Here is a 21,884-nt window from a genome sequence, read left to right as displayed (position 1 = left end):
AAAATGAACTTGAGTAAGCCTAAATCCTTCTGGGAAAACGTCTTGTGGACAGATGAGACCAAGATAGAGCTTTTTGGTAAAGCACATCATTCTACTGTTTTACCGAAAATGGAATGAGGCCTACAAAGAAAAGAACACAGTACCTACAGTGAAATATGGTGGAGGTTCAATGATGTTTTGGGGTTGTTTTGCTGCCTCTGGCACTGGGTGCCTTGAATGTGTGCACGGCATCATAAAATCTGAGGATTACCAACGGATTTTGGGTCGCACTGTACAGCCCAGTGTCAGAAAGCTGGGTTTGCGTCTGAGTTCTTGGGTCTTCCAGCAGGACAATGACCCCAAACATACATCAAAAAGCACCAAGACATGGATGGCAACAAAGTGCTGGAAAGTTCTGAAGTGGCCAGCAAGGAGTTCAGATCTAAATCCAATTGAACACCTGTGGGGAGATCTTAAAATTGCTGTTGGGAAAAAGCGCCCTTCCAATAAGAGAGACCTGGAGCAGTTTGAAAAGGAAGAGTGGTCCAACATTCCGGCTGAGAGGTGTAAGAAGCTTATTGATGGTTATAGGAAGCGAATTATTTCAGTTATTTTTTCCAAAGGGTGTGCAACCAAATATTAAGTTAAGGGTGCCAATAATTTTGTCCAGACCAGTTTTGGAGTTTGGTGTGACATTAGATTTTTTCCTCCTTTTTTGGTTTAGTTCCAATACACACAAAGGGAATAAACATGTGTATAGCAAAACATGTGTTACTGCAATCCTTTTCTCTGAGAAATACTTTGTTTTCTTGAAAAATTTCAGGGGTGCCAACATTTACGGACATGACTGTATTTACTAAACTAAGCCAACTGGACAAAGGAGGGGTGTCTTTCCAAGCCATCACCACTACTTACCGGGCACAAAAGAAAAGAAACCTGATTAAGAGACGTCTATGAGGGCCAGAAACAATCCCATTAATGACTCCCAAGAGACACCTCGGGTGAGAGAACAAAGGGGAAGTCTAAGTTATCCACTAAAAACTAAATCACTGCCCTTCAGAAAGGCCCAATACAAGGACAATCCCATACCGCATGTAAAAAGGTCCCAACATCAGCCCAGATGTCAGAGGAGGAAACACCAATAAGTTTCAATTTTTCAGTAGTATAGTATAACCGAAGGACAAACCTGGACTGAATCAGCATGTCTCGACTACTAACCACAGTAGTGGTTCCTTCCTTCCTTCAGCGATATCAGTCACCCACTTAGCAAAAGCTTCTGAAAAAGTACTAGGCCCCATTGATTGTAAGAGGGCATATGACTAAGAGGTTTACAGAGGTCCGTGGTGCCCAGCAGAAGCTCAATTTCAGAAAAAACAGGAGTAACTCAAGGAGCCAAAATGCACCTGCACTGCATGCCTCAACTGGAGATACCTATAAAAGGCAGTTCCAGGGATGCCGTAGACTTCTTGCATTTCAGAAAAGGACAAGAGAACCTGATCCTCTTTAAACAGATGGATCACAAACTTGACTCCATGCGTTCCTCAAAAGCTGGCCCCCCTGTAACCCATGTAGGTGAGAAAGATTAACATTCCCCCACAGGGGTGCCCTAAGAAAACAGCGGTTGTGGAAATCTACTTGACACCATGGACCAAACCTTAGCCACCGTCTGAACCGGCGCAGGGAAGGAAGAAACTGAATAATACCTGTATAAAGAGTTGGTAAGGCCCTCATAGGAGCCCAGGAGCGCCCCAGCCAAGGCAGTAGCCAAGTTTGAAAGATCCAGGTCGATCCACCAAGCTGTGTACACCAATTGGGAGGCAAGAAAATTATACATATCTGGAGCCACCAAGCAACCATGTCGGCACCTGGAGGAGAGCCTGACCAAGTCTAGCGGGATTGCCCTGCCAATAGAAGGACCTCAGAGCACTGTTAAGCCTCCCAAAGTAGTGCTTGGGTGGTACCAGAGGAGCCAAATGAAACAGGTACAGAAATTTGGGCAAGTAAATAGTTTTAAAGATATTTATTCTGCCTGCCAGAGATAGCGGTAAGGAACACCAAGTTCTCAGCTTTTCTTCAGTGTTTAATAAAAGCTGCTCCAAATTCAGTGACATATGTCACCAGAGAAGCAGTAACTTCAAGGTATCTGAAGTGCTGGACAATCTGCAAATTCGCTGGAAGAGTTGCAGGAAGAGCCACTCCAGCAGAAAGTGCCATCAGAGAGGATTTGGCCCAGTTGACTCAGAGGCCCAAAATGGAACCAAACCGGTCAAGGAGGTCAATGAGAGCCAAGAGAGAACCTTCCACATCTGCCAGATAAACCAGCGTGTGATCCGCAAAGAGGGAGACTTTCTAAAAGTGAACCCCTGGGAATTCCATAAATAGAGGTATCCCTACGGATAGCAGCAACCAAAAGGTTCCACTGCAAGCACAAAAAAGGAGAGGGGATAGCGGGCACCCTTGTCTTGTACTGTCAGAGAAGACTGACCAAAGCACAGAACCGGGGGCCAAAGTCCAGCACACTAAGGACCTCCCACAGATAAGGTCACCCCACTGAATCAAACACTTTGTAAACATCAAGGCTAACAACCCCCCCAGTGGGAAAACCCTCCCCCACCGCAGCAATGTTAAAGCGCAACTGTTATGAGGTTTGGGGCATATAAACCTAACCAGAGTGTGAATGGTGTGTTACATATGTCTGCAGCCTTGCTTTTATCTCTCTTATTATGGCTTTTATTTGCTCAAAAACACTTCTATGCAGTCGGATAGGCGTGGCAAGGGATTCACGAAGCCCCACGGCCGCCACGCCTATCCCCTGTACACCAGCGCTGGGACCGCTGTGTGATTGACACACAGGTCCCAGCGCATGCTCCCCTCATCTTTCATATGTAAGAACCAACCGACATTTTACAGCACGGGAGCACTCCAACTGTCTGACGCCTATGTGCGCCTTCTCTTACTTCTCCCGTGCGGGAGATGCACTGGGCACTTCTGCATTCATTAGAGGCAGAGTGCTCCCTCTCTGCCTCATGTATTGCCAGGGAGTACAGAGGTGTCAGAGCGCTCGCTCTGTAAAGTAATGTCGGACAGCACCTACATAGGAAAGATAAAGGGCACATGCGCTGGGACCAGTGTGTCAATCACACAGCGGTCCCGGCGCTGGTGTACAGGGGATAGGCGTGGCGGCCGTGGGGCATAGCGAACCCCTTGCCATGCCTATCCGACTGTCAGTGGCTGCATATAAGTGTGAGCTAATAAAAGCCGTAATAAGAGGGATAAAAGCAAGGCTGCAGACCTATTTAAATGGACACTGTCAGATAGAAAAACTTTTGATGTTGTAAAGCATGCAAAACCAATAGGTTTTGCAATCGCTTTCATTAGAAAAATTCCAGTATTTCTATTTCATACTGAAAGGGCCAGTCAAACAACTGCCTCCCCCTGCCTGCTTTGACACATACTAGATCTGCTGTGTCCATGCGTCATCACCTATGTAATGGACACACTTCCTTGATTGACAGCTGTGAGCACAGGGCACACAGCTGGAGGAAAAATCCTCCCACTATCAGCTTGTGTCCCACTACTGTCAGTGAGGACAAGCTGGGAGTTGTAGTTTTACTAATGCTAGGGGAGATGTGAGCAGACAGCATACTGAGGGAGGGGGCGGAGAACTGCACAGTAAGGCCACGCCCCCTCCTTTTGAGCGGAATACAGACTAGTGAGCTAAACTAAAAGTGTGATAAAAATAATAAAATAGGTGCTAGAAACATAAAAATTAGATGTACATGTTCAGGATTAAGTACTGAGTGATAGGCTCCTTTCACACTATGAATTTCTCCGTTAAACTTCCGTCACATGTTCCGTCACTACAGTTGCAAAACCTGGCAGTTACAAAACCCCTGACGGCCGTGACTAAATTGCATTGCAGCCTATGGGGTTTTGTAACTGCCCGTTTGCACCCGTATATACAGTGTGATACAGTGACGGGACATCGTGGCGGAAAAATTACTGCATGCAAAAAAAAAAAAAAAAAAAAGTCTGGATCTGATGGTATGCTTTAACACACCATACACACACTGTGGTTAGGTTATATGCCCCAAACCTCATGACCGTTGCGCTTTAAGCTGAAGGCGTTTAACATTGATGTCGGTAGCCCTACCTGGCATAAACTTGGTCTTGTCAGGATGAATGACGGAGGCAATTATACTATTTGAGGTGGATAGCCAAGATCTTGGCCAAGAGTTTAATATCAATATTAAGCAGGGAAATGGGTCTATAGGAGTCAGGTAGCAGCGGATCTTTCCCTGGTTTGAGGAGTACAACAATGAACGCCTAAGAGTCAGGAAGAGAGTTCTCAGATCCGATCACTTCTTGAACAGTAGCCATGTGGTGCACCATGCAATGTTGGACACTCACAATCGCTCTTATTACCTTGATGCAAAGTGGGGGGAATTTATCATTTGTTTTACACAGTTTTTGTGGTAGTAAATGGTTTGCGACTTTTTCACCTATTGTGCAAAAATTTGCAAAGTATTCTTGGTTTATCCAGACAACACCAAAATACATGGGCACTAGCATTAAGAAAAATAGCCATCAGGTAACTGTCTTTATAAGCCTTCCTTTATGGCATCTCCATGACATTACATAGCAACAAACTTCCTCAAATGCATACAGTCCATGGCTTATACATGAATCTATGGCACTAGAGTGCTGACTGGGTTTGACATATATATTATGTACATCCACATAACAATTACAGCTAATCATTGCCTCACCTGTTGGTGTCACCAATCAGCCGAAAGGCTGCACAAACAAAACAGCAATACATCTGAGGAAGCTCAGTGAAAATTCTAGGCCCATCTAAAGCATCCTTATAATGAATGCCAATTGACTTGAACAAATCTGAACAGTCACATAGTGCTGCCTGCCAGTGTGATTGGCTGCAGTGGTCATGTGAATGCAGGGCCGCCATCAGGGGGGTACAACTCATGCACCTCTATGGGACCCGGACGTCCCTGGACTTTTTTTTTATTGGCCTTTCAGTGGGGTGGGGGGGGGGGGGGGGTGATGAGAGGTGCAAAGAGGGTTACGGGGGATGAGGAGAGGTGCGGGGGGGGGGGGGGTTGGGTTGGTTATAGTAGTGATGAGGAGAGGTTTGGCGGGGGGTAATGGGGGTGATTACGAGTGATGACACAGGGTGTATATAAGAGGGGGTGTATATGTATATATGATGTGTATGCATGTGTGACAGGATTATATTCAGTGGATACAGTGTGTGTCAGGATTATATTCAGGGTACAGTGTGGGGGCAGCATTATATTCAGGGTACAGTGTGGGGGCAGCATATATTCAGGGTACAGTGTGGGGCAGCATTATATTCAGTGGATACAGTGTGGGACAGGATTATATTCAGTGGATACAGTGTGGGACAGGATTATATTCAGTGGATACAGTGTGGGACAGGATTATATTCAGTGTATACAGTGTGGGACAGGATTATATTCAGTGTATACAGTGTGGGACAGGATTATATTCAGTGTATACAGTGTGGGACAGGATTATATTCAGTGTATACAGTGTGGGGCAGGATTATATTCAGTGGATACAGTGTGGAGCAGCATTATATTCAGGGTACAGTGTGTGGCAGCATTATATTCAGGTTACAGTGTGGCAGGATTATATTTAGTGGGTACAATGTATAGCAGTATTATATTCAGGTTACAGTGTTTGGCAGGATTATATTTAGTGGGTACAGTGTATAGCAGTATTATATTCAGGTTCCAGTGTTTGGCAGGATTATATTTAGTGGGTACAGTGTATAGCAGTATTATATTCAGGGTACAGTGTGTGGCAGGATATTTAGTAGGTACAGTGTATAGCAGTATTATATTCAGGGTAAAGTGTGGGGCAGTATTTTGTTTATGGTACACTTTCTGGCAAGGTTATAATGATTACTGTCTTCATGCAGAGGATGAGGATCTGCTGACAAAGTGAGGAGCCAATGATATCGGGATGTCAGACTCTGCAGAGAAGATTGAGCTGGAGGAAGACCTGGTCTCTGGACCAGATGAAGAAAAGATAACAGAAGAAGTCATTCAGGTCACTAATATCATTGTGTATTCTCCTGACTGTCCCATCAGAGCTGTAGTCACTTGTAAGTTCTGCAGTGATAATGGGTAAAACTGTGTCCAATCTGGGTCTCTCCAGCTGTTACAAAACTACAACTCCCATTGCCAGAGACTCTCCAGATATGATGGGAGTTTTAGCTTTCCAACAGCTGGAGAACCACTTCAACCGAGGTGATCGGTGGGGGTCTAAGCAGTCTGACCCCCACCAAAAAAAAAAGATGGCCCTGGGGAGGGGGGGGGGGGGGGGTGCCCCGAGGTAATTGAGCTGTGTGAATGGCCCAGAAACCTCTGATAGCAGTCCTGTGTGAATGCACAGACTATTACAGCAAAGAGCATTAGCCCTAAAGCAGCAGGGGGTTTAGGGTAATTCTTTTCATTTTCCCACATTTACTGCCTTTAACCTTTTCATTTTTGCATTTTCCCTTTTTTCCACCTCACCTTTTAAGAGCCATAACTCTTGTTTTTCCATCCACAGCGCCATTTAAGGGCTTATTTCTTGTAACCAATTGTACTTTGTACTGTCAACTTTCATTTTAATATAAAATGTATGGCGGAACTAAAAATATTGGTAGTAATAAATGTATAAAACGCATTTTTAGCACAGTGTTCTGTAGTTTTTATTGGTACCACTTTTCCTTTTAATAACTATCCTTTTTTTCTGGGACGTGAGGTGACAAAAAAATTTTTGGGCATTTTAGGCTTGCGCTGTTCACCGTACAGGATCAATAACCGTATTTTAACCCCTTAACGACGCAGGACGTATATTTACGTCCTGCGCCGGCTCCCGCGATATGAAGCGGGATCGCGCCGCGATCCCGCATCATATCGCGTCGGTCCCGGCGCTAATCAACGGCCGGGACCCGCAGCTAATACCACACATCGCCGATCGCGGCGATGTGCGGTATTAACCCTTTAGAAGCGGCGGTCAAAGCTGACCGCCGCTTCTAAAGTGAAAGTGAAAGTGACCCGGCTGCTCAGTCGGGCTGTTCGGGACCGCCGCGGTGAAATCGCGGCGTCCCGAACAGCTGATCGGACACCGGGAGGGCTCTTACCTGCCTCCCCGGTGTCCGATCGATGAATGACTGCTCCATGCCTGAGATCCAGGCAGGAGCAGTCAAGCGCCGATAATGCTGATCACAGGCGTGTTAATGCACGCCAGTGATCAGCATTAGAGATCAGTGTGTGCAGTGTTATAGGTCCCTATGGGACCTATAACACTGCAAAAAAAATGTAAAAAAAAAGTGTTAATAAAGGTCATTTAACCCCTTCCCTAATAAAAGTTTGAATCACCCCCCTTTTCCCATAAAAAAAATAAAACAGTGTAAAAAAAATAAAAAATAAACATATGTGGTATCGCCGCGTGCGTAAATGTCCGAACTATAAAAATATATCATTAATTAAGCCGTACGGTCAATGGCGTACGCGCAAAAAAATTCCAAAGTCCAAAAAAGCGTATTTTGGTCACTTTTTATATCATTAAAAAATGAATAAAGAGTGATCAAAAAGTCCGATCAAAACAAAAATCATACCGATAAAAACTTCAGATCACGGCGCAAAAAATGAGTCCTCATACCACCCCATACGTGGAAAAATAAAAAAGTTATAGGGGTCAGAAGACGACATTTTTAAACGTATAAATTTTCCTGCATGTAGTTATGATTTTTTCCAGAAGTGCGACAAAATCAAACCTATATAAGTAGGGTATCATTTTAACCGTATGGACCTACAGAATAATGATAAGGTGTAATTTTTACCGAAATATGCACTGCGTAGAAACGAAAGCCCCCAAAAGTTACAAAATGGCGTTTTTTTTTCGATTTTGTCGCACAATGATTTTTTTTTCCGTTTCGCTGTGCATTTTTGGGTAAAATGACTAATGTCACTGCAAAGTAGAATTGGAGACGCAAAAAATAAGCCATAATATGGATTTTTAGATGGAAAATTGAAAGGGTTATGATTTTTAAAAGGTAAGGAGGAAAAAACGAAAGTGCAAAAACGGAAAAACCCTGAGTCCTTAAGGGGTTAAAGGGGTACTCCGGTGGAAAACTTTTTTTTTTTTTAATCAACTGGTGCCAAAAAGTAAAAAAAAAAATTGTAATTCTTAATCCTTCCAGTACTTATCAGCTGCTGTATACTAGGAGTTTTTTTTATTTTTTATTTCTTTTCAGTCTGACACCTCTGTTTCAGGAACTGTCCAGAGCAGGAGATGTTTGCTATGGGGATTTGCTCCTGCTCTGGACAGTTCCTGACATGGACAGAGGTGTCAGCAGAGAGCACTGTGGTGAGACAAAAGAAATTCAAAAATAAAAGAACTTCCTCTGTAGTATAAAGCAGCTGATAAGTACTAAAAGGATTAAGATTTTTATATATAATTTACAAATCTGTTTAACTTTCTTGCACCAGTTGATTTACATTTTTTTAAATAATAATATGGGAAAAGGGGGCCAATTTAATGTTTTATTGGGGGAGGGTCTTATTCACAATTAGCAAATCAGTCCCCTATGGGGACTGGAAAAAATATTTCTAATATTTTCAATTGTTAATACTGTTTAGTGCTGGGCTAGGCTATGGATGATCTACTTCTATGGTCTACCAGATCTACTTCTATGGCCCGGAAGATCAAAGATTATCACCGGAGCGGTCCTCAGGCAGGTGGAGTTCCAGTCACCATTTTGACTCATTGGATCCACACAATCACATGGGTCCTCGTTTATAGTCAAGCCACCTTCTATTTGTGACAAGCTCATCACAGATGGCTCCAGGGACAGTATACAAGCCCTGGAGCAGTCGGTGATCCACTTTAGCACACTCCCATGTAGACCTGTCCCCCACGATAAAAAACCCCTCCCATGAATCACACAAGTTCACACTAGGGCAACTTGACATGCAAGGATACAGTGGAATAATGCAAACCAATTTCATTTTTAACTTTGATCAATGACAAGAAGGGAGCATGGAAGAGGAAAGCTCTACTAGCCAGGTACTCTACAACACACCCAGGGTATGGTTGAAGTCAGAGAGTGAACACTATTAGGTATACTTCAACAGTAGCACTATATCAGGTCTGATCACAGGTATAGTGAACCTCCAATGGAGGTCCTTAAAGGGGTTATCAAGGAATTGAAAAACAGATAATTTAATTCAAAGACAGCTCCCTGTCTGTCTCCAAATTGGGTGTGGTTCTGCAGCTCAGTTCCATTGAAGTGAATGGAGCAAAGTTGTAATACCACACCAAAAGTGGAGACAGACAGGGAGCGATCTTTGACAGTAAATAGGCCTTTTTGTATTCCTGGATAACCCCTTTACTCTTGAAATTAATTTCTCTGCACCATTCTCTGTATGGTGTTAATCATCAGTTCTACCTACACCTAAAAACACTTTAAAAGTGGTACTCCGGTGGAAATTCTTTTTTTTTTAGTCAACTGGTGCCAGAAAGTTAAACAGATTTGTAAATTACTTCTATTAAAGGACAACTGTAGCGGTATGACACTTTTCCCCTATCCAAAGGATAGGGGATAAGTGTTTGATTACGGGGGGTCCGACCGCTGGGACCCCCGGAGATCTCCCTAACGGGGCGCCGCCATTAGCGCTCATTGTGAGCGCTAAGGTGCGTAGCGCCGACCTAGAGGTCGACGGTGACGCCCCGTCTCCTCCCGGTCCCCATACAGTTCATAGAGATGTATGGAGGAGGCGTGCTGGCTGCAACGTCCTGCTGCGGGCGGCACGGCCCCGTACAGGAGATCACAGGGGGTCCCAGCGGTCGGACCCCCCGCGATGAAACTTATCCCCTATCCTGTAGATAGGGGATAAGTGTTAATCCCGCAGCAGATGTCCTTTAAAAAATCTTAATCCTTCCAGTACTTCTTAGCTGCTATATACTACAGGAAATTCTTTTCTTTTTGGAATTATTTTCTGTCACAACCACAGTCTTCTCTGCAGACACCTCAGTCCATTTTATGAACTGTCCAGAGCAGCATATGTTTGCTATGGGGATTTTCTCCTGCTCTGGACAGTTCCTAAAACAGACAGAGGTGTCAGCAGAGAGCATAGTTTTTTTTTTTTTTTTTTTTTAATAGAAGTAATTTACAAATCTGTTTAACTTTCTGGCATCAGTTGATTTAAAAAAATAAAGTTTTTCCACTGGAGTAGCCCGTTAATACCTTAACCCCTAAGAACCCAGCCAATTTATACCTTAAAAGGGCTTCAAAGTTCAGCAGCAATTTTACAATTTTTCAAAAAAATTTCTAAATCTGAATTTTTCAGGGACCAGTTCAGTTTTTAGGAGGATTTGAAGGGCCTTCATATTAGAAATACCCCACAAATGACCCCATTATAAAAACTGCACCCCTCAAAGTATCCAAAATGACACTCAAAGTTTTTTTTTAACCATTTAGGTGTTTCACAGGAATAGCAGCAAAGTGAAGGAGAAAATTCAAAATCTGCATATTTTATTTATTTTTTATTTTTTAAACACACTCGCATGTACCACTCGCAAGTGGTAATAGGAGAAAAAGCCCCCCCCCCCCCCCCCCCCCCCAACATTTGTAAACCAATTTCTCTCAGGAGGAAATACCTCATATGTGTATGTCAAGTGTTCGGCGGGCGCAGTAGAGGGCTCAGAAGGGAAGGAGCGACAATGGGATTTTGGAGAGTGAATTTTGCTGAAATGGTTTTTGGGGGGCATGTCACATTTAGGAAGTCCCTATGGTGCCAGAACAGCAGAGAACCCCACATGGAATACCTATACCCCCTCAAGGCACTTAACAAGTGATCCAGTGATCCTTAACACCCCACAAGTGATTGAAGAACTTTCGTTAAAGTCGGATGTGTAAATGAAAAAAAAAAAAAAAGATTTTTCACTAAAATGCAGTTTTTCCCCAAATGTTACATTTTTACAAGGGGTAATAGGAGAAAGTGACCCCCAAAATTTGTAACCCCATTTCTTCTGAGTATGGAAATACCCCATGTGTGGACGTCAAGTGCTCTGCTGGCGCTCTACAAAGCTCAGAAGGAGGAGGAGCGCCATTGAGCTTTTGAAAAGAGAATTTGTTTGGAATGGAAGTCAGGGGCCATGTGTATTTACAAAGCCCCCCCCCGTGGTGCCAGAAAAGTGGACACCCCACATGTGACCCCATTTTGGAAACTACACCCCTCACAGAATTTAATAAGGGGTGCAATGAGTATTTAGACCCCACTGGTGTTTGACAGATCTTTGGAACAGTTGGCTGTGCAAATGAAAAATTACATTTTTCATTTTCATGGACCACTGTTCCAAAAATCTGTCAAACACGTGTGGGGTGTAAATGCTGACTGTACCCCTTATTACATTACGTGAGGGGTGTAGTTTCCAAAATGGGGTCACATGTGGGGGCACATGTTATGCGCCTTTGAGGACTAAATTAAGGATTGCATAGGGGTGGACATTGGGAATCACTGGCGTAGAATACCCCTAACATGGTGCCTCCAGCTGTTGCTAAACTCCCAGCTTGCCTGGACAGTCAGTGGCTTTCCAGAAATGCTGGGAGTTGTTGCTATGCAACAGCTGGAGCCTCCGTTTTGGAAACACTGCCGTACAATACGTTTTTCATTTTTATTGGGGGGGGGGGGGGGGGGGAGACCGTGTAAGGGGGGTGTATATGTAGTGTTTAACCCTTTATTATGTGTTAGTGAAGTGTAGTGTTTTTAGGGTACATTCGCACTGGGGGGTTACGTTGAGTTTCCCGCTATGAGTTTGAGCTGCGGCGAAAAATTTGCCGCAGCCCAAACTTGAAGCAGGAAACTCACTGTAAACCTGCTCATGTGAAAGTACCCTGCAACCTCCAGCTGTTGCAAAACTACAACTCCCAACATGCACTGATCGCCGAAGGGCATGCAGGGAGATGTAGTTATGCAACAGCTGGAGGTACACAACTACAACTCCCAGCATGCCGAGACAGCATAGTTTTGCAACATCTGGAGGGCTACAGTTTAGAGACCACTGTATACTGGTTTCAGACTGTAGCCCTCCAGATGTGGCTAGGCAACTCACCGGCTTCCGTAGGATCAAGGGAGCCAGCCGCAAGACATCGCCACCCGCCGATCACCGTCGCCCGCAGCCTCTGGATGGGCAAGTGGATTTTCTGCAGCCGGTCCTCTGTCGGTTTCCCTGTTCTGCCCCGCCTATTGTGGGTGAGCAGAACGGGGAAACCGAAAGTTTACCCCCTCCCCTCTGCCACGGATCGGCTATTGGTCGTCGCTTCTGGCGACCAATAGCAGGGATAGGAAGGGTGGCACCCCTGCCACCTCTCTCCTATCCCTTCAGGGGGATCGTGGGTGTCTTTGACAACCGCGAACCCCTCTTATATTCTGGGTCACCATAGACTCGCAAATCACTGGGCATTTGCGCGGGGTGCCTGCTGATGGGGGACCGAAATTCCCACAGGCGTATGGATACGCCCTGGGTCCTTAAGTCCCAGGGCGTCAAGGCGTATCCATACGCCCTAGGTCCCTAAGTGGTTAAAGGGGTACTCCGATGGAAACTTTTTTTAATGAACTGGTGCCAGAAAGTTAAACAGATTTGTAAATTTCTTCTATTAAAAAAAATCTTAATCCTTTCAGTACTTTTTTAGAAGCTGTTTGCTACAGAGGAAAATCTTTTCTGTTGTCCACAGTGCTCTCTGCTGATACCTGATGCCCGTATCAGGAACTGTCCAGAGCAGGAGAAAATCCCCATAGCAAACCTATGCTGCTCTGGACAGTTCCTGACACAGACAGAGGTGTCAGCAAAGAGCAATGTGGATAACAAAAAAAATACAAAAAGTAAAGAATTTCCTCTGTAGCATACAGCTGCTAAAAAGTACTTAAAGGATTAAGATTTTTCAATGGAAGTAATTTACAAATCTGTTTAACTTTCTGGCACCAGTAGATTTTTTAAAACAAAAGTTTTCCACCGGAATACCCCTTTAACCCCTTGGGGACGGAGCCCATTATGACCCTAAGGACGGGAGCATATTTTGCAAATCTGACCAGTCACTTTAAGCATTAATAACTCTGGGATGCTTTTACTTATAAATTTGATTCAGAGATAGTTTTTTCGTGACATATTCTACTTTATGTTAGTGGTAAATTATCGTCGATACTTTCATCATTTCTTGGTGAAAAAATTCAAAAATTTTATGAAAAATTTAGCATTTTTCTAACTTTGTATACATAGAAAAAGAAGAGTTCAGACAACACCTTAACAAATAAAATCATGTTTTATTGTATCATATTAAAAAACAGTGAAAAGACGGAGTCTTTTCACACTGTTTTTTAATGATACAATAAAACATGATTTTATTTGTTAAGGTGTTGTCTGAACTCTTCTTTTTCTATGTATACATGGTTTTGTGAGTTCCCCTGTATTCATGCAGGAATTAGTGTACCCCCAAATGTATGCTAGTAAGGCAAGGGGTTACCATACGCATTATATGCTAGAACCTGTATTAATAATTTTTCTAACTTTGAAGCTCTCTGCTTGTAAGGAAAATACACATTCCAAATAAATTATATATTGATTCACATATACAATATGTCTACTTTATGTTTCCATCATAAAGTTGACATGTTTTTACTTTTGGAAGACATCAGAGGGCTTCATAGTTCAGCAGCAATTTTCCACAAAATTTTCAAAATCGGAATTTTTCAGGGACCAGTTCAGTTTTGAAGTGGATTTGAAGGGCATTCATATTAGAAATACCCCATAAATGACCCCATTATAAAAACTGCACCCCCCAAAGTATTCAAAATGACATTCAGTAAGTGTGTTAACCCTTTAGGTGTTTCACAGGAATAGCAGCAAAGTGAATGAGAAAATTCAAAATCTGCATTTTTTTTACACTCCTGTTCTTGTAGACCCAGTTTTTTAATTTTTACAAGTGGTAATAAGAGAAAAAGCCCCACAAAATTTGTAACCCAATTTCTCTCGATTAAGGAAATACCTCATATGTGTATGTCAAGTGTTCGCTGGGCGCAGTAGAGGACTCAGAAGGGAAGGAGCAACAATAGGATTTTGGAGAGTGAATTTTGCAGAAATGGTTTTTGGGGGGGCATGTCACATTAAGAAAGCCCCTATGATGCCAGAACCGCAGAAAACCCCCACATGGCATACCATTTTGGAAACTACACCCCTAAATGCACATAGCAAGGGTTCCAGTGAGCCTTAACACCTCACAGGTGTTTGACGACTTTTCGTTAAAATCGGATGTGTAAATGGGGAAAAAATTTTTTGCACTAAAGTGCAGTTTTCCCCCCAAAGTTACCATTTTTACAAAAGGTAATAGGAGAAAATGCCCCCCAAAATTTGTAACCCCATCTCTTCTGAGTATGGAAATACCCTATGTTAGGACGTAAAATGCTCTGCTGGCGCACTACAATGCTCAGAAGAGAATGAGCGCCATTGAGCTTTTGGAAAGCAAACTCGTTTGGAATGGTAGTCAGGGGCCATGTGCGTTTACAAAGCCCCCGTGGTGCCAGAACAGTGGACCCCCCCACATGTGACCCCATTTTGGAAACTACACCCCTCACAGAATTTAATAAGGGGTGCAGTATTTACACCCCACTGGTGTTTGACAGATCTTTGGAACAGTGGGCTGTGCAAATGAAAAAATTTAATTTTTCATTTTCACGGACCACTGTTCCAAAAATCTGTCAGACACCTGTGGGGCGTAAATGCTCACTGCACCCCTTAATACATTACATGAGGGGTGTAGATTCCAAAATGGGGTCACATGTGGGGGGGTCCATTGTTCTGGCACTATGGGGGGGAGGGCTTTGTAAACACACGTGGCCTTCAATTCCGAACAAATTTTCTCTTCAAAATCCCAATGGTGCTCCTCCTCTTGAACAGTGTAGTTCGCCAGCAGGGCACTTTACATCCACATACAAGGTTACAAATTTTTTTCCCCCTATTTTCCCTTGTGAAAATGAAAAATTTAGGCTAACACCAGCATTTTAGTGAATTTTTTTTTCCATTTTGCCATCCAAATTTAATGAAAATTCGTCAAACACTTGTGGGGTGTTAAGGCTCACTATACCCCTTGTCACGTTCCGTGAGGGGTGTAGTTTCCAAAACGGGGTCACATGTGGATATTTCTTATTTTGCGTTTATGTCAGAACCGCTGTAAAATCAGCCACCCCTGTGCAAATCACCAATTTAGGCCTCAAATATTCATGGTGCGCTCTCACTCCTGAGCCTTGTTGTGCGTCCGCAGAGCATTTTACGCCCCACATATGGGGTATTTCTGTACTCAGGAGAAATTGAGTTCCAAATTATTATTTTTTTTCCCCTTTTACTGCTTGTGAAAATAAAACGTATGGGGCAACACCAGCATGATGGTGTAAACATTTTTATTTTTTTACACTGACCGGCTACTGTAGCCCCCAACCTTTCCTTTTCATAAGGGGTAAAAGGAGAAAAAGCCCCCCAAAATTTGCAGTGCAATTTCTCCCGAGTACAGAAATACCTCATATGTGGCCCTAAACTGTTTCCTTGAAATACGACAGGGCACTGAAGTGAGAGCGCCATGCGCATTTGAGGACTAAATTATGGATTGCATAGGGGTGGACATAAGGGTATTCTACCCCAGTGATTCCCAAACAGGGTGCCTCCAGCTGTTGCTAAACTCCCAGCATGCCTGGACAGTCAGTGGCTGTCCAGAAATGCTGGGAGTTGTTTTGCAACAGCTGGAGGCTCCGTTTTGGAAACATTGCCGTACAAAACGTTTTTCATTTTTATTGGGGGGGGGGGGGGGGGGACAGTGTAAGGGGGTGTATATGTAGTGTTTTACCCTTTATTTTGTGTTAGTGTAATGTAGTGTTTTTAGTGTACATTTGCACTGGTGCGTTATGGCGAGTTTCCTGCTAGGAGTTTGCGCTGCGGCAAAAAATTCGCTTATCATTTGGCCAGACAGTCTGCACCATCCCACCACACAAATCCTACAAAAAATTGGTAGACTCAAATATATGTGCAAACACAAGGACAATCTTTATTCCCACCATAGTAAGGGGATGTCATAACGTCACACTTTTTGGCCAAATAGTAAGCCAAGAACCTTTTTTCCTCTCTAAAGCAGTATTGCTATGTAACACGCATTATACATTAGTCATATCTTAGCGCTAACAGTAATCCTCTTGTTTGCATTTGTAGTTCAGCCACAGCAGCATGAACCTGTATACTTTTTAAATCTATAATAGTTGTGTAGGATGTGCTGACCAATGTTTGCCTTGTATGTTACATAAGTGGAGGGATTGGCTGCCTCCATTTTGGTTGTGCACTCCACTGAATCATTTTAAGTAGAGAATAAGTGGATTTTACATGCCCATAAATCAGGGGTCTCAAACTGGTGGCCCTCCAGATGTTGCAAAACTTCCACTCCCAGCATGCCTGGACCTGCCCAGACAGCCATTTGCTGCAGCTAACGGCTGTGGGAAATGCTGGGAGTTTAAGTTTTGCAACATCTGGAGGGCCACCAGTTTGAGACCCCTGCCTTAAATTGTAGGCTTAGTGCTAGCCCAAGAGAGGCATATCTATAGTGTAAGGTTCCTCACAAATGAGGTCACCTTACCGTGGTGGGATGGTACACACTATTTGGCCAAATGATAAGACAAGAACCTCTATTTTACTCTATAGTAATATTGCAATATAAAATGTGTTGTGCATTTTTCACATTGCAGTCAGGCTCAGCTATGTCGTGCTCCATCTGCAATTCTGTCAATTTTGACAGAGAAAAAAAATAAATTAGTGCATGCACCATTTTTTTTTCTCTCTGGTAAACTACTGAATCTCCAATGGACCCCATTCAAGTCAATAGAATCCATTGAGACCCAGCGGAATCCCTCGTACTCAGACTAGTTTTTGGGTCCATTCAGCGCAAAAGAAAAAAAAGCAGGCGGACCCTGAATTGAGGAACAATGTGAACTTAGCCTTATACTACACATATCTTAGCGCTAGCAGTGTGCTGCTGTAATGTTCTTGTTTGTATCTCTCCATTAAAGGGGTACTCCGCCCCTAGACATCTTATACCCTATCCAAAAGGATAGGGGATAAGATGTCAGATCGCCGGGGTCCCATCACGCCCCCTCCCATAGACTTGCATTGAGGGGGCGGGGCATGACGTCACACAGGGGCGTAGTCATGACGTCACGATCTTCCGTCCCTGTGGTTGGGAGGAATCAGCCTGAGAGCCTCCAACGCTTCCGGAAGCACTTACAGATGTGCCAATGGCCGACGCCTGCGATCTCGCGGGCGTCCGCCATTAACCCCTCAGGTGCCGGGATCAATACAGATCCCGGCATCTGCGGGAGTTCGCGATTTAAATGAACGATCGGATCGCCCGCAGCGCTGCTGCGGGGATCCGATCATTCATAACGCCGCACGGAGGTCCCCTCTCCTTCCTCCGTGCGGCTCCCGGCGTCTCCTGCTCTGGTCTGTGATCGAGCAGACCAGAGCAGGAGATGACCGATAATACTGATCTGTTCTATGTCCTATACATAGAACAGATCAGTATTAGCAATCATGGTATTGCTATGAATAGTCCCCTATGGGGACTATTCAAGTGTAAAAAAAAATGTAAAAAAATGTAAAAAAATGTAAAAAAATGTAAAAGTAAAAGTAAAAAAAAAGTGAAAAATCCCCTCCCCCAATAAAAAAGTAAAACGTCCGTTTTTTCCTATTTTACCCCCAAAAAGCGTAAAAAACATTTTTTATAGCCATATTTGGTATCGCCGCGTGCGTAAATGTCCGAACTATTAAAATAAAATGTTAATGATCCCGTACGGTGAACCGCGTGAACGAAAAAAAATTAAAAAAGTCCAAAATTCCTACTTTTTTAATACATTTTATTAAAAAAAAAATTATAAAAAGTGTATTAAAAGTTTTTTATATGCAAATGTGGTATCAAAAAAAAGTACAGATCATGGCGCAAAAAATGAGCCCCCATACCGCCACTTATACGGAAAAATAAAAAAGTTAGAGGTCATCAAAATAAAGGGATTATAAACGTACTAATTTGGTTAAAAAGTTTGTGATTTTTTTTAAGCGCAACAATAATATAAAAGTATATAATAATGGGTATCATTTTAATCGTATTGACCCTCAGAATAAAGAACACATGTCATTTTTACCATAAATTGTACGGCGTGAAAACAAAACCTTCCAAAATTAGCAAAATTGCGTTTTTCGTTTTAATTTCCCCACAAAAATAGTGTTTTTTGGTTGCGCCATACATTTTATGATATAATGAGTGATGTCATTACAAAGGACAACTGGTCACGCAAAAAATAAGCCCTCATACTAGTCTGTGGATGAAAATATAAAAGAGTTATGATTTTTAGAAGGCGAGGAGGAAAAAATGAAAACTTAAAAATTAAATTGTCTGAGTCCTTAAGGCCAAAATGGGATGAGTCCTTAAGGGGTTAAGTCTGCAACATTTTAAGTGTGAATGTCATATTGTAACTAGTGCACATGGCCATAACAGAGGGCTTCAACTGTGCTCTGCATAGCAGGGGTTTGCAAGCACTAGATGGAGACCACCAGCATAGGACTAGAAAAATCTAATAATTTTTTTCCTTATGTTTTAGTGTTGTACATGTTAATAGACATCTAGGGGAAATGGTGGGTGAACAAAATAAAACCAAAGCATTCAAGTAATGGAAAAAGAATAGAACATGAACTACTAAAAGTTGAACTTAAACCCAAGGTGGCCTGAAACCTAACACATGTAGGGGGTTGTGGGGGTGAACCGGATAAGGCAGGTAACATCTATCATGTTTATAAGCCATGTGATCCTTCACAGTAATTGGCATAATCTAATGACCAATATTTTTACAGGAACATTGCCATCTAGAGAATTTATGGAACATCAGGAGAATGTGGGTCACATGACCATTTGAAAAGTAGCTTCTTTATAATTGAAACCAATGAAGATATGTGTATAGAACTCAACTCTTATGGAAACCGCCATGCAGAATTGCAAGAGACCAAGAGGTGAGAGCTCTACACAACAGACAAGTAGGTCATATCTACAGATGGGAGCAATCACTTTAAAGGGGTTTTACCACAAAATTGGGCTAAACGAATGCATTGTGTGAATTAAAACAGTTCCTATGTACAAGCATTCCTGAAAAGGTCATGTTTGAGTAATACTAGTCTCCCGTGTTCTTTTGTTTTGCCCTAGTCTTAGGGTATCCAACAAGGTCACACATGCACGGTTCAATTTTTATCTTCTATCCTAAAAATATTGCCAGTTACGGTAGTCTCTGTGTATGCAAGCAAGGGGGATAGTGGGAAAATATATGCTCTGTTGCATAGCAACAGCAGGGTCAAAGTGCAAAGAGGAATTCAGGAACGGATCTGATTAATAGGGGCGATACAAGTTATTTTACTTAAATTTGAACGTGTGCTGCTTTACCTATATGGATGCACAGACCTAATTTTAGGGTGCATTCACACCACGTTTTTGCAACACAGTTCCCGTATACGTTTTCAATGTGAAAACCGTATTGAATATCCTATGCATTGACTCCATTGAAAACCATATGCCAAACGATGCATCCAGTTGCATCCGTTTTGAATCTTGTATGGTTTTGTCAGTTTTTTTTTTTCCCGTACCCAAAACCGTAGCCTACCGTGGTTTTTGGTCCGGGTGAAAAACTATATTAAACCATAAGTTTATTTTTATTTTTTAACATGGGAGTCAATGGGTACCGTACAGAACCGTATGTGCGTACAGTTCAATACTGTTTGCACCATACGGTTTTTGCAGAGTTTTTATTTTTTTTAAATTTCAATCAAACAAGAAACTTTATTCATAATGGAGTGAAAAGTTAAAAACTTATACGATTTTCCTTAAATGGGCACTGTCATGAAATAAAAAAAATTGATATGTTGTAGTACTTAAGTACTACAACATATCTCTAATATACTTTAATTTAAAAAAGTGATTTTAAACCAGTTTAAAATCACTTAAAATTCGGCCACTAGGGGTCGCCCTCCTAGTGGCCGAATGCATTCTGCAGTGACGTCACTACAGAATTTCGACTCATCGGAACGGCGGGGAGGGGGTACTCTGGGTGAACTAAGGGGGAGCGAGTTGAGCAGCGTGACGGGGGAGTTCGGTTGGGGGGGTTGTGGGTTGCTGTGACTGTTCTTCTGCCGGGGAGTGGGTTGAGCGGCGCGACGGGGCCGGGGGGTTGCGGGCTGCGGAGCGGTATGTGCGGCCATCACAGATACTGTTTGCACCTATACAGTGTGCCTCCAGTTGTTTCCCCACTACAACTCCCAGCATACCCTCAGAACCAATAGATCTCAGGGCAAGCTGGGAGTTGCAGTGGGGAAACAGCTGGAGGCGCCCTGTATAGGTAAACTACGGGCGGAAGTGTCGGCCCCAGCAGGCATCAGTGACGTGGTGCCTGCTGGGGAAGTCTGCCTGGTAAGTGAGCACACTGCCAGGCAGACAAAAGGCATTTTTAATATGTAAAAAAAAATAATAATAAAGGCAGGGAGGGGGTTAGGGATAGATGGGTAATAGGCAGGGACAGAAAAGAAAAAAGTGATGGTGGGAGCTACCCTTTAAAAACGGATGCAACCGGACATCATTTTTCAAACCGTATACAGTTTTTAACTGTATACGGGTTAAAATGTGTACACGTTTTGATACAGTTTAGTCCGGTTTTGAGGATTCCGTTTTTCATCAAAAACCTGATACGGGAACTGTATTGCAAAAATGTGGCGTGAATGCCCCCTTACCAACTTTGCTTCCTGGGGACAGAAGTAATATGCTCACACAAAAAATTACATATTTTGTCAACATTCTCCCTCATGGCAGGAGCAGGCAATATAACATTAGAAGCTCTCAGACAATCCAATAATGCAGTATGTCTACAAACAAGATAACATGATGACACACATGTCACACAGTACCACCAGCCACAAGGACATAAACATTCACTGGCTGTCACTGCAAGCGCCTGCAACCTTACCTGGCTCAGTGCATGTCCTTGACGTCTTCTCTGGATATGATCCATTTTTATCAGCTTTCAGCTAAGGCAAACAAAAAGGTTTTGTAAGGTCTACATTGCTTATGCCGTACTTCTGTTGGAGATATGCTGAGGATAACAAACCTCAAAATTCAGTTTAATACAGGATAAAAAAAAAAAAGGTTTTAGGGACAAATAATGCAAATCTATATATAGGTGTACTAAAGTTCATTGTAAATAACCAGTTTTTAACCATTTGTGTTTTCTTTCTTTTAATCACTTAAAACAGTGAATAGACTGTGTATACACGATCACACATTTTCTCTATATAGTGTGTCAGTTTGCTCTTAATAAATGTGTACACATGGAGAAATAGCACCACTTGCTGGTCACAAATGCCCTATGCAAACACCATGCCAGCGTAAATGCAATTTTTCTTATCCGATTTTACAAGCTGGCATCTCCGTACTATTAAATCCCAGATCATCCCTGATGAAACTGTGCTTAAAAGCTATCTGCTTCGATCTCTAGCCATCAACTGTAAACTCCAGGTCTCCCGCAGCGCCACCACAGGAGAACTGAAGCATTACACAGTGTATACTAAAATTAATGCGCAGTGCATAGAAAGCACAAACAGGCTGAGTGATCCAGGGCAGGAGATGCACTTTATTAACTTGCTCTGGCTTCTGGAGGTGGTTACTGAATGGAAGGCACCCCCACTCCCTCAGCTAACTCAGAATTCTCTATTGGCATTTCAAAAAGAAGATTTTTTCTTAACTCACTGTAAAA

At 42.9% G+C, this 21,884-nt stretch overlaps 1 protein-coding gene across 1 annotated transcript in view; it reads right to left on the bottom strand.

The window, feature by feature from the left end:
• The window catches only part of SMTN (smoothelin), an 86,626-nt gene that overhangs the window by 54,410 nt on the left and 10,332 nt on the right, over positions 1–21,884 (bottom strand). Inside the window, exon 6 of the mRNA XM_056528629.1 lies at positions 21,099–21,159. Coding sequence (XP_056384604.1) covers positions 21,099–21,159 — 61 coding nt within the window. The remainder of the gene's footprint in view (positions 1–21,098; positions 21,160–21,884) is intronic.

The sequence above is a fragment of the Hyla sarda genome, chromosome 1, assembly GCF_029499605.1.
Source record: "Hyla sarda isolate aHylSar1 chromosome 1, aHylSar1.hap1, whole genome shotgun sequence".
Classification (NCBI taxonomy): domain Eukaryota; kingdom Metazoa; phylum Chordata; class Amphibia; order Anura; family Hylidae; genus Hyla; species Hyla sarda.
Note: the sequence above shows the minus strand (reverse complement) of the source record. Positions and strands in the feature narration are given on the sequence as shown.